The sequence below is a fragment of the Achroia grisella genome, unplaced genomic scaffold, assembly GCF_030625045.1.
Source record: "Achroia grisella isolate CSIRO2021 unplaced genomic scaffold, CSIRO_AGI_Agris_v1 utg781, whole genome shotgun sequence".
NCBI lineage: Eukaryota > Metazoa > Arthropoda > Insecta > Lepidoptera > Pyralidae > Achroia > Achroia grisella.
This window is the reverse complement of record NW_026713021.1, coordinates 582,202-595,941: the sequence shown is the minus strand read 5'-3', so window position 1 is coordinate 595,941 and position 13,740 is coordinate 582,202. Positions and strand designations below refer to the sequence as shown.

Below are 13,740 nucleotides of genomic sequence, written 5' to 3'. Positions count from 1 at the left end.
TTGTTGATCAACTTTTTTAAACTGTTATTATGTTGTTATTGACGTGATTACACTTTGTACAAACTCGTCTGGGTGTGTATTTTTGTCGCACGTATTTCTGCCGTCAAGTAGGTCGTTTTATGAATTGTATTTTCGTTTTAAATAAGAGATATGGCACAGCTATCGGAGTAGGACATCTTAGTACGCAGAAATTGCAACGTACATACGTTGCAATTTCAATTTCTTTCAATTACCAGGAACTTTACATGACTACGTAATATCCTTGGTGTTGTTTATGTATTATGATACTTTCATCAATAGTGTTATCAGCATATTTGCTAGTATAGTTACCATAAACATTTTGTTATTTTAGTTTTTGTAATATTATTGTTTATTATTATTATTATGTAATATTATTATATAAAACATTCTATGTAGCTTATATCAGTTTATGTCAACAATATATTGTCTACCTACATTAACACACTTTATTAATAACCAAAAATATACCCACATTTATATATATACAGTTAGCTACCGACAACTATTTCAATCCGTCAAATCAAATCAAAATATCATTCACGTAGGCCTATTACATATTCTTATGATATGTCAAAAACTACCATCAGTTCGGAGAGCATTCAAGCTAAGAAGAACTGACAAGAAACTCAGTTCTTATACTTTTCAAATGAGCTTGTAAATGTTTACAAAAATACAGATTCATTTTTAAATTCAAAATTAGGGAGAATAGAGTGTCCACCAACATATACTATTGCCATTTTGTCAAAAGAAAATAGTCTAAACAGTGACCATATCCAGACGAGTTCCAGTGTCACAGTGTCAACTGTGTTATGCAATTACTTTATTGATTTTGAAAAAGGGCAAACACAAACAATTATTAGTAGGGTTTTCTGTTAGCACCTGAAAATAGCCCAAAACTCTTAATAAAATACTCTGTTTACTTCATAGCCCGAAAGCATAAGTATGCCCGTCCCAGAGAATATGGTGTGTGAAGACGAAAGTGAACAGCAGCAGAGGCGGCAGCAACTGATTAGTTTTGGCCATTCACAGTGGGGCTTCAACAACTGGAGTTGGACGGTTACCAAACAGGAACTTGGTAAATATATGTTTATTACTTAGAAGCTACCTGCTCTGGCTTCGACAGGTGTACATGTATTATACATGTACACCATCCTCTTGAATCTCTCTCTCTTCTCTCTCTGTTAAAAAGATTTAAGCGATAACACAGTGGAAGCTTTCATTTCATACTATTAAGATTAAGATTTATGTAATGTGTAAAATTTTGTTCTTGCAGATTTTGTTGATTTTGCAAACGGAAAATATTGTGCGGGTGTAGTCGCATTTGTCTCAATAACTGTGAAGAGTTTGGACATACACAGAGAGAACATAGGCTATGCCACAACTATTGCAAATAATAAAGGATTTGCAATTTATAAATCTAGGAAGGTAAATTTACATATTTATTTACTTTTTTTATAATCAATTTCTATTTTTATAATATACCTATGTATATTTGTGTGTTATTTTGTACATTGTACATGTCCTGAAGATTACATGTAAAATCAAAGACTTGCTGTACATGATTTCTTTTACATGAATTTTAAAGAATTTTTATTTTTCAATTATTGGGGAACCATCAATTATTGTGTTCATTCATTTTATTTATTCACTTTATTGCATGACACTGTAAAGGATTAAAATAAACTAACTAATAAAATTTGCATAAAAGATAGAAAGGCATAGTAGTCTGTCCTAGATTTATTTATTCACAATTTTTTTGACAGTGTGCTGTAACAAATGCCTTGCGAGAAACATTGCTCAGTTTCGGTGGTACTGTTGCCACTGAACTAATGGATATCCTAGACATCCACAAGAACGATGTCAGTAGCATGAACACGGGGCCATCGTCCGAACAGTTGCCGGAGAATAACCAGAGTTTGCCTAACAAGCAGACAGAACCTAAGAACGCTCCCGTCAACAAGAATGCGAGGAAGGACTCCTCGGATAGCTGCGGTTCGAGCGTAGCGACCAACATGCGGCCGCCGCCGCCTGCGATTAAGAACGCAATGGTTCCTAACCCGCCGCCGGTCGCGAAAGCGCATCCGATGCCGGCCAGCATGCCGCCCGCCGCCAACCGGCCGCTGGCTGCCAACGCGCCTCGCCTTCCGCCTGCCTGCCCGCCCGGGCCTCCGGGGCCCCCGGGGCCCGCGCACGTGCGCCCCAACCCCAACGTAAGTTTCGTGCTGCAGCCCGTGATGGGCGGCGTGGTGCCCCCGCTGTACGCGCCCCCGCGTTTGGCCCCTCCCCACGTGGCGCCGCCCCACCTGTTCCCCAACACATACTACGAGTACTCGGCCGGTCCATGGCACTTCACGTACGAGAGCTACGACAGGCATCACGGTAACGTAAACTTGAACTTCAACATCCCACCGAAGAATCTGGTCGTGAACAGCCGCTCGGGCTCGCTGGAGTGCAAGAACGCATGCGGGGTGCGGCAGGCCCAGGGCGGACCGGAGGGCGAGCCTATACAGTACGCGACGCCTCCCCAGAACCAGAGCTGCTGGATAAAGCCGACGATCTTCTACGACGGCTTCTGGACGGAGCAGAAGGTGAAGAAGTGGGTCGCGGAGCAGGTGGAGAAGCAGTTCCCTGAAGATGCGTCGCTGAAGTCGTCACCGCCGTGTAACAACGGGCATCCAGACCCGCCTGTCTCCAAGTCGTAAATGGGTTTGAGCTTTTAAATGTATGTATGCTACATTAAGTATGTAACTCTTCGCCTAAATACATACTTTGGTGACAACTGCACAAGTGTTTGTTACTTATGGATAAAAGTTTTTTTTATAAATATTTCAGCACACAAAACTTGGGTGTGATTTATAAGAAATACAAAATGTTTTTTGGTGTTAAATTAGAAGGTCTAATTTTCCATGACTCCACACTGAATGATTTTCTCAAGATATTGAGATTATAACGTTAATCATGCTATGAAATACGTGTGTTTAAAAGTATTTTGCATATATGTCACATGATCGGGCGAAATCAACATTGATAAACCCAAATGTGGACATTTTACTCATAGAAATAGTTGAAATCTGTTGTCTATCATAATCGAATCGATAAATTTATGGACGAGTCTATTCGGTTATCGTTTCGATTAATCGAATAGAGAAATCGCTCTATGTATGGCGTGTCTAGTATAATAGTTACAACACATTGTCTACAGGTACTCTTATCCAATGCATGTTTTTTAATAATAGGTTTATAAACGAAATTTCTCACTATGTCGTATAGTTGTTTAAATTAGAAGTCTGGTTGATAGTTAGTGAATATATTCTTATGAGTTTTATGGAGGTGAAGTTTAAAATCTCAAAATTTATAAAACACTATTTTTTAAAGAATTTTTCGAAGTTATTATAAATGTAAGTGTTAATTTAAGTGAATGTCGGATATAATCGGAGAACTATGAAATATGTTTTCATTTTAGAATTAGCTGTGCGGTAGGAATTGTGTGTGAAAATGGGCGTACCCAGCTACTGGAGCGTTTCCTGGGGTAGCGAGACAGATAGGGGATAGAGACTCTTCCTATCCGGGATTGACGAGAATCAGTCAGATTGACTTCTGGCCCAGGGGCACATATTTTTTTTTATTTCTTTTAATTGGGATGCTTTGTTCAATCAATATCAAAATTATATGTATAATGTATCCTATAATAACATGCATCCAGGGGGAGAAACTGTCCCCTCCTTCCTACACGCCTCTGTATTTATATCATTTAGTATCGTATTTACAAATAAATTTTAAGTGCATATGATTGATACTCATATATTATAGTATTATAACACCGCCGCCAGATTTATCTGGGAAATCCTGAGAAATGACAATGCATGAGGGCTGTCTCGATGCGTCACAATGTTTTTTTTTTAATGGATGATAATGGAATGGTGCTCCCGCTTGCGCTAACGGTGTTCACTAGCAGGGCACCAGTGGAGGATGATATGATGAGAATGGGGTCAGGTCAGTTTGCCCATCATGATTAAATAACAGGAATTAATCACGATGGTTTCCAGGGGCTACCGCATGGAAGTAGATCTGACATGGTATGTTGCTAACAATAGAGTTTCTGTTCATGTATATAGATGACAGTTGTCGCTCTTCTAACAGGTGGACTGACCCTCCGATCTATGAACGACACGGGGATCGATATTACGACGGCCTGAGCCGAGATTCGAACCCCTAATGTGCCCTCAGACTAAAGTCGTATCCGTCAGGCGAAAGTTGGCCTTCAGCCGCTCCATAAGTCTTTCCGCGAGTTTGGAGTGCCATCTGCACGCGCCCCCTATCGTCTGGTGAAGCTGTAAAGGCCAGCTGCGGCCAACAGCATTAGAGTAGTCCGAAAAAAAAAGTTGGACTGTCATATTGTGCGTATTGTGCCATTCCAGTCATAGAAACTATATTGTCATTTCTTTTTATCGAAAAAAGGTGCATAAAATTAAGTATCTATATGTATTTATATAGAATATCGATACCATAAATAATGGGATTGAAATAAAGCTATTGTCTTGCCATAGATTATGATGAGTTCTGTGAAATTTCAGTATATATGTAGGAAAACTTTTAAATTGCATTTCGATAGCGTTTAAACGTTAGTCTACTTGTTCTCGCCATTTGGTGAACACTGCCCTTAATTGAATTAGAAGAGAAAAACCAACGGACTCCAGAGGAGAGGTATTAAATATAGAATATAGCAAATCATATTCAAGAGTTATTTTTTTTAGAAATGGGAATCATTGAACTGGCAGTTTTTAAAATGTCAACGTAGCCGGAATTGAAAACAATTGCAAATATTGTTATAAAAAAAGTATGGCTGTATTTTTTCCCTCTTAAAGTCCGCTTGTTTTTGTCTATGGTGAATACTGGCTATATTATAAATTCGTCTATGTATAGATATAATGTATGTCTCTCATTTTTTTTTACTATTATTAGTATGTAGGTATTTGTAGATTATAGGAATTGGATCAATGTGATGGTTTCTTTTGAACACGTGGAATTGCGAGTTGTACATAGGTTATTTCTGTAGATTATAAACTATGAAGTATTGTCTGAACTTTGCAATACCTATGTTTTTATTGTAATAAATTGTTTGGAATTTGAATATGATTGTTTGGTATGGTTTTTGATAGACCATTTATTTTTATTTAAACCTAACATAATCAATAAAAACAACTTTAGTACTTATCTTTATTGTTTGTAAATAAATTACTTAGGTATGTTCATTAGAAACAATGTCAACAAAGGAGGACTTATCTGTAAAAGAGATCTCATCCGGTCAACCCAATACAGCGTGATATAGGAAGTGTTGGGTGGGTCAAAATTTGCAAGTAATAATTTAATAATGTATATAATAATATGAAGTTCTCGCTCAAGTCAATATAAACGCTCATAGAAAAGAAAAATTGGCAAAAGAAACGGATAAATTCACTTTAGAGCTGTCCTTTGTAGTCCAGATCATTTTCAATCAACATGTGGACTGTATACATATATACATTATGAAATATTATTTATTATATCCTCAAAAGGATTACAGAAGAACAAAATAATTAGTAATAGATCAGTGTAATAGGAAGATAATCCAATGTCGAAAGAAGTTTATGTTTGTCGCCTTTTTAAAATTTTCAAAATTCACATTGCAATTTGATGACATTTACAAAACTGAATGCCTATTTTTGAATAAAATTGTAAAATATTTATTAAACCTATCCTGGTCCTTTATCGAAGATAACTAAATGCATGAAAAATAATATACAAAACAATTTTGAGTGTTTATTTTGGAAATTACATCATTAGAATTAAATTGTTATTTCCAAAATTTACATTTCCAAATGACACCTCAATGTTAACAACAGAATAATGCATCTACGTACATTGATCATAAGACACAGTTCACCTAAACAGGAGCTGCTGGAGGGTATGAGTGAGGAAGAGGCGCGCGCTGAACGCAAGCGGCGCCAGAAGCTCGCGCAAGAGGAGTTCCGACTGAAACAACTCACGAAACACAAGGCAGGACATGGTTAGCAAATTTAATATCCTTCCCACTGGTTTGGTCCCTTTCAAAATATATATATAACTCACTGAAACATATCAATTTTTAAAAATTATATTTTAAAAATAAAACTTTAGAGTGCACCTTCCACAGTTTGTAATTTTTGAGTAAATTCACTATTGTACTAGGTGTGCGATATATATGTATACTAGCTGTTCCCGCGACTTCGTCCGCGTGGAATTTAACTTTATTTTTCTAAACTAAAAGTAGCCTAAGTTACTCCTTATTACATTAGCTACCTACCAAAAAGTCCCACCAAAATCGGTCCAGCTATGTAAGAGATTAGCCGGAACAAACAGACAGACAAAAATTGTAAATAATGTTATTTTGGTGTATGTACGCTTGTAAATATGTACGTAGTGAAGTGTAGTGTAAGTATGTATATAGTGAAGTAAAACCTAGATATAGACAAGATACGGATTCACAACCGAAGCTTATAAAGGCCACTTCTCCTTTTGAGCGACTCAGCATAGATTTCAAGACCAGTCCCATCTAATACAATGAATATTAAAATACATACTCACAATAGCAGATGGTATGACAGAACTCTATCCTTAGTATGTTTGATACTCAATAACGGTGATACTGTTATAAAATGACACATCAATTTCTTTATATACATATCAATTTCATTAAGTGTAGACAATTAATTTCCGCCAAATATATACAAGAAGTATATTTTAGTAATTTTGTGGCAAAGTTTCATTTGTAGAGCTTATGTAATTTGTTGTTTTTATATGTAACAGAAAGTAACTTTCCTAGTTGTTTTAATTTACAGAATAGTTTTTGATTGCTTATTTCTAGATAACAGTAATTCGTCGTCAGGTTACTCCTATTGCGACTGACTGCTATGAACTCCAATTGGCGCATTTGGTTTCTACACCCGGCTCTCTTCGGAGATGCACATTAGGGTAACCTGACAATTAATCTACTGTATATCAACGGCCTAAGCTGGATAGATGACGTCTTAAAATAAATAATATAGGATAAGTGATCGTTTGTTACTCGTTTTGCTACATTAAATTACATTTATTTTTATTTAAGTTTTATTATTTAACCTATTATATTTTAATATTTGTTTCCCGGTCTTGGGTTTGCTAGAGAGGCACCTGTATTCTCTCGTTTGAACGTTCCCATGGGAATTTCGGGTTATTCTTAGCAGATGTGTAGACCATACAAAAAACTTACGTTGAAATTTTCAGCGCTGCTTTCCTCAGCTGTTTGGCCCATGTATTGATAGCAAGTGTATTTTAAGTATTTATATTAGTTGTGTAGTACCCAAGATCTGTTTAGCTTGGGACTAGCTGGCGCTTTGTATAGTCCAGGGTTATTATTAGTTCGGTGGACTAAAGTACGTCGCCTCTATATTCTGAAACAGTTTGCAAAGCAAACCGGCACACAGCAGAAATAAAGCACCCACGAAGACGTAGTTACATCTGGTATATCTACAACTACCTTCCCTTGTCTCCAGATAGTAAACAAGACTTGAGCAAATCCTGCAGTTTCGACAACTTGTTACTGGGTATACCCACACAAGATATAGTTATAGAAGAGAGTGGCGTCGCAGCGAAAACTGCAGAGAATGGTAAGAGGAAGTCGCCGGTGTCAGAGGGGAATATGGCCAAGCGACGGCTGAGCACCATTAACAAGTTAGACGTTATACAATCAGAGTAGAGGCCATATATCTTGAGAGCAATATTGTACTGGGATGCTTCCACCCATCCCCCAATATAAACGAATGGTCATAATGGGATTTCCAGCACATATATTACATAAAAAAGTTCTTACAATATATCAGAGTACCTACCGTTTCAGGCCCCTGGTAAATTCATCGGATGCCTCCACCCATCCCCCCAATATAAACGAATGATCACAATGAGATTTCCAGCATAGATATTACGCAAAAAAGTTTTTACAATATTAATGCCACATTAATATTATTGTAAAAACTTTTTCTACAACATATGCATTGAAATTTTAATTCCTTTTTTTACTTGTGTAAGCAAGTAAGGAATGTTATAATAAAAATAACATTTAGTAGAAAAATAAAAAAAAATAATAATAAATGTTGGTAGTTGGCATTCTCGTATGACCGGGTGCCTCTTCCGGTTGAGGGCCCGTGGCGTTTTGCCAACTTGCCACCCTGTACCTCTAATACCCTTCGTCATAGGGATGATCGATATTATAAAAACATCAATATTTTAATCGATATATAAGTATCGATTTATGATAAATATCAAATGACAAATAATAGAATCAGAAAACATGAATGTTTACCTGCTGAACGGATTTTGATGAATCTTTACAGTAATATAGCTCATACACATTATATGAACACAGGCTATAATTATAAAATATATTATGTAAATTGGTTGTGTGTAGTTCAGCTAGTAAATAAATAAAAATAGTACAGTATAAATATTTTAAAGAAAACGGTAGTTAAATAACAAAGCCATTGCACTAAGTAATCAATTTTATTTTAAACCACTAACGTGTTACGTTCTTACATATAACTATATACACAGGATATAACTAAACTTCACGTAATCAAGCTAATGTATTCACGTAAATTAATTCTATTATCTATACGACGAAAACAAACTAAAATACACCTCGACACAAAAAAAAACTTACTAGCTATCAGACATTGACAGGTAAAGGAGTTTCTTATTTTTATTGATGAAAATCCACATATTTGATAGAAATAAGGCAATATTTTTATTCCTGTTATAAAAAAAGGTATGGCGCATAAAACTGCCTACGTGCGTAAATATGAATTGAGACCAATTTATAAGAGAGGCACCTTAATATAACAAATACTAAATTGAATCTTAGTAATTCTTCTTTTTATCTTGTGGATAGGCAAAAGAACTATACACAGACGGCCTTAATTTGTGTGTTTTTAAATTTTCAATAAGAAACCCATTCAATACCTGTCAAGAATCCGTAACATAAAAACATGTCTGGATTTAGTCTACAATTATAAAATTCATCGAGTTATGTACGCCATAGAGTACTCTCACACGTCAAAAATACATGAACACAAATGCAAATCGCAACTTATAACAAATAATAGCTAACCGTGTGAGTTACATCGACTTTGTTTAAAACAAAGAGAACAAGACAAAACTACAAACATTGTAATGTTTGTTCAATTGTAAACTCGAACTTCGATTAATTCCAACACAAATATGATAATTCAACGGCATACATTGATGATGGTGACAGCCAACAAAACAATTCTAAGTTGCATGTATATATATAAAATAATATTATGCTCACGACTCTTGTTAGTCAAAGGTTAAAAAACTTATATACATTTATTTAGAATGTATGCGACAGGTTATAGGCCCACTTTTATCTACTGATACGCTTTCTCTAAACATTATCTTCCTAAGTTTTGATTTATTATAATTTATGAAGATTATTTTCTTTTGAAATACAGATAGAGGTATACTAATAATGAATATAATTACATGTCACTTTAATGAACTAAAATAAGTAGATATCTACTCTATATTAAATGAGCGCTTACATACACTTTATCTCATTATACATCTATAAACTATCAGGAATTACAAAGTTGGAGTTCACAACTACAAATTATAATATAAAAGCTTAAAATATTCTTGTTTCGCCGTTACACAGAACGTAATCATAAAATTTAGATACGGCGGAAGAAAGTCGGATTGTCGTAACTTGAAAGACCCAACTTTACAAAAATTCTTATAGATTCCATAATTTCAAAAATTTATAACTTTCATAAATATTATATTCATATTTGTTGAGATAGAAATTTGAAAATTGGTATGTATTTAACCAATTTACAACGTTCTATCTTGAATATATGAGTTATGAATTTTTGAATCAGTTTTTTAGATCTTGGATTCAAGTAACGATAATTCCGCTCTTTCGTCGATATTGTCACCGACAACCAAAGTCAGCTTGCGTCGTTAATGTACAAAAACTCAATCCACATAAGACATAAGAAACAAAATTAATGATTTAATAGATTCTATACCTCTCAGGTAGGTAAAAAACTAATATAATTAGATACCGGATTAAAAGGCTCGTTTTGACGGATGTAAGATTTTTTTTTAATCCGTACTGAATTGATTTTGGCAAAAGTACCAGTACGCCAATACATTCAAAAGAAAAAATATAGAGAGAAAGAGAGCTGATTTTATTATAAGTGAACCACTGCACCGATTTGATATTGTTTAATGGATGTAATTTAATAGTGCACTCATGTGCTAATGATATACGTTGGTGGGGCACCAGTGGAGGATAAAATCAAATCAGCCCATCGTGGCGGATTCACCCGAAAGAAACCATTGTTTCCAGAGTGGAGGTCGACCTGACGTGGTACATTGCTAGCAATTGGGCCTCTAGTACCCATTACTAACAATTCCATCCCCCTATTCTTTCAGTTTGAAATTAGGCTATATTATATGTCAACATATCTCTCTTTGACATCAATGTCTCAAAACGGGCTTTTTAAAACGGTACTGTATTGGAATTTTCTAATTTCTAAAAACGTAAAAGCTCTAATAAAGTAGATATAAGGTGCTTCGTCTCTATTTTCCGAGCGACATTCTTAATTAGACAATTATATTGAAATAGGTTTATTGGAGACTACTTTATTATATATAAATATGTATATTTTACAACATTTAATTTTGTACCTAGTGTTTATTTATTATTTGGTACAATATTCTATAGTATTGCAATCGAAGCATAACTTCTCGATAGTAAGGCTCGTACAAAATATATATATATACTTGTTTAAGAAATATAGAAATACCTATATAATTAATGTAGGCTTGTCTATTATAAAAATTACCATGACCAATCACTAATTTACACAATTGAATCTGTATTGCAGACAAGCCATAGTGCTACGATTAGTTATAGTCGAGATTTAGTATTTCTAAGTCCGCTCACACATTTAAGTTCAGCCGAACGATTGCGATATGAAACTCCCGTTTGATTGGCGTATTGGTTGCTACGCCCCGCCCTATTTAGAAATGCGCCAATCAGATCGGGGTATACGACAATCGTTCTGTCAAAACTAATAATATGTGAACGCTCTAACACGTGACAATACGATTAATATTTCACCAATATATTCACCATACTAGATTAATACTTTATAAACTTTAATACCAGCCGATAAGTTTCAAAATAGATTTATAATATTTTGCTGTATATTATATTCCAATATTGAATAGGAATTACGTGTAGAATAATAGCAATTATTTTCGTTTTTTTTCTACTTTCTACAAAACTCACTTATATTCAAATAGTGTCACAAGTAAAAAAAATGTTATAGTAGTTTAGGTTTATTATGTTTCAGAATTCAAACTGCTTTTAGCGTAAATACTGCTATTGTTACATTAAATAGTTCCAAAACGAAAGTAAAATGAACAATTTGAATTTGTTTTTCTCACTAGATTGTTTTTTTTTTTTATTGAGTCAGTATTTGAATATGTGTAAGTATTCACATTATAAGGGAAAATATTAAATACATAGTGAACATGTTGAAAATAATATTTAGATTGTAGTTGATTTAGATGTATTCCTAAATATTGTATACTATTTATATGTACATTTCACAATTGTATAATTTATTAATGTTTCTGTATAATATAATTTTTGCAAATTGTATTACAACTTACTACTGTTATTCACAAGGAGATAATGGAATTACAAGCAGTTTATTATTAATAATTAGGGTCTAAAATGATTATTTTTCACACACTGAAATAGAATAGTCTATAGCAATTATTTAGATATACATATACTATATATTATACGTAGAGTATATCCAAAATTAAATGTTTGATTATCAGATATATATTTAGATACTGTACTATGTTTTTGTGCCTCTAATTTATGTCACTTCTGGAAGAGTATACATTATATATACAATGTATACACTTTTTCCTATGTTAGCACAACTATTCAAGTATTCTACGAATTTGTTTTACGGTTAGATTTCTATGGTTTGCAAAGTATATTTTTTTTTAAGTTAGAAGTCACTTTCATATTTTTATTGTAGTTAATTTATAAAATGATATAAATTACAGGCAGTTGATATATTAATAGCGTACTGGATTTTAAATATAAATTGGGAGTAGAACATAGATTTAGTTAAATATTATTTGATATATATAAAATATGTTAGTGTATATATTTCGATTAATAATATAGAGATCTAGCAATATTGTGTACATTATGTATTTATATTGTTAGAATACGAATGTGGAATTAATTCAAGAACATACTTAAATATGTCATGTCTATTATATTAAACATGCTAGTTTTCCCTTTTCCATATATATTGCTTCAATTTTTAAATAGTTCATACGCAATTGTATGTATACAGTTTATAAAATACCTACTTTACATTTTATGATAATAAAAGAAATACAAATTAAATATTTTATGAAATACCAACTATCCATTACTTAATTTCATTCAAATAATTTTTGTATTTCTTGTGTAAAAAAGTAACAAACATGCATTTATCTTGACAAACTTTCTCATTTATACTGAGCTAAAGATGAATATTGTATTTATAAAACATATTATATTGTTATAATACCAATGGTGCAAATTTAAGCAGTGCCTTAGTAAATGTTTATTATTATCATATAAGTGTAGATTTATCATGTTTTATTTTATTTCATAATTAGCGACCCATCCTGACTTCGCACGGGTGTATTTTTTCTTTAATATACATATTAAACCTTCTTTGATCACTCGTATCTATTGCTGAAAGCTGCAATAAAATTGCGTAGTTTAAATAGATACGTACAGACAGCATAATACAAAGGTATGTAAAAATGAAAAGATAAACCCAAGTGTTCACGGAACAGGAGATAAACTGATATCCTGATTATAACAAGAAAACTATATGTGTACTAGAGTCTAAAATCGACTATTTTTAGAAAAATCGATTGTTATGCTAACAAAAATAATTGTTTTATACAGAATGTCACATGTCTAATGGCTGGTAGCGATAAGACCTTGTAATATATATTCTAACATATATTTTATTATTGTTCTGTTAATTTTAAGTCTTGCTAATTGTAATAATGTCTTCTGTTTATTGATAATATTTTATTTTATTAATTTTAGGAAGATTAACGGTGTATTTTCACGTGTTGTAATTAAATAGTAGTTTATTTAACTCTGTTTTCTGTTGGAGGAACAATAAAGGATTCATCTTATTTCTATGTGTCATTTTATTTGTATATATTGGCAGTAACGGTATAAGTATTGTTTCAATCGTATATTTATGTCTACAAAATGTAGATGTGATTATATATATCTGATAATGTAATACCTTTCTAAAAATATATACTCCAGTCAAACTAACACAGTGATGAGTAGTTCTAGTGGGTAAGGAGTTTAGTCTAATATCATAAGTAATCTTATTTATTATGTATATTGTTATTTGAATCAGATTATATACGCTTGCCTGGGATCTATAAGGTATATTTATTGAGGGGTTTGGGTTCTGGTCAGGTGCTTTAGACCTGTAGCACTGCGACCTACGTAGATCTATTGTGCTCGCTCTTTCCACTCTATATGTATACACTTGGAACAAAAATGTTGTGTTATTGCGTGGTAGA

General features: G+C 33.4%; 1 protein-coding gene across 1 annotated transcript; it reads left to right on the top strand.

The window, feature by feature from the left end:
• The first annotated feature begins 928 nt into the window (after window positions 1-928).
• LOC131851159 (uncharacterized) lies at window positions 929-3,039 on the top strand. Its single transcript, XM_059201600.1, has 3 exons — window positions 929-1,096; window positions 1,295-1,446; window positions 1,785-3,039. Exons 1-3 carry the CDS (start codon window positions 964-966, stop codon window positions 2,721-2,723), a joined length of 1,224 nt encoding a protein of 407 aa, XP_059057583.1. The 5' UTR covers window positions 929-963; the 3' UTR covers window positions 2,724-3,039.
• Window positions 3,040-13,740: the final 10,701 nt, after the last annotated feature.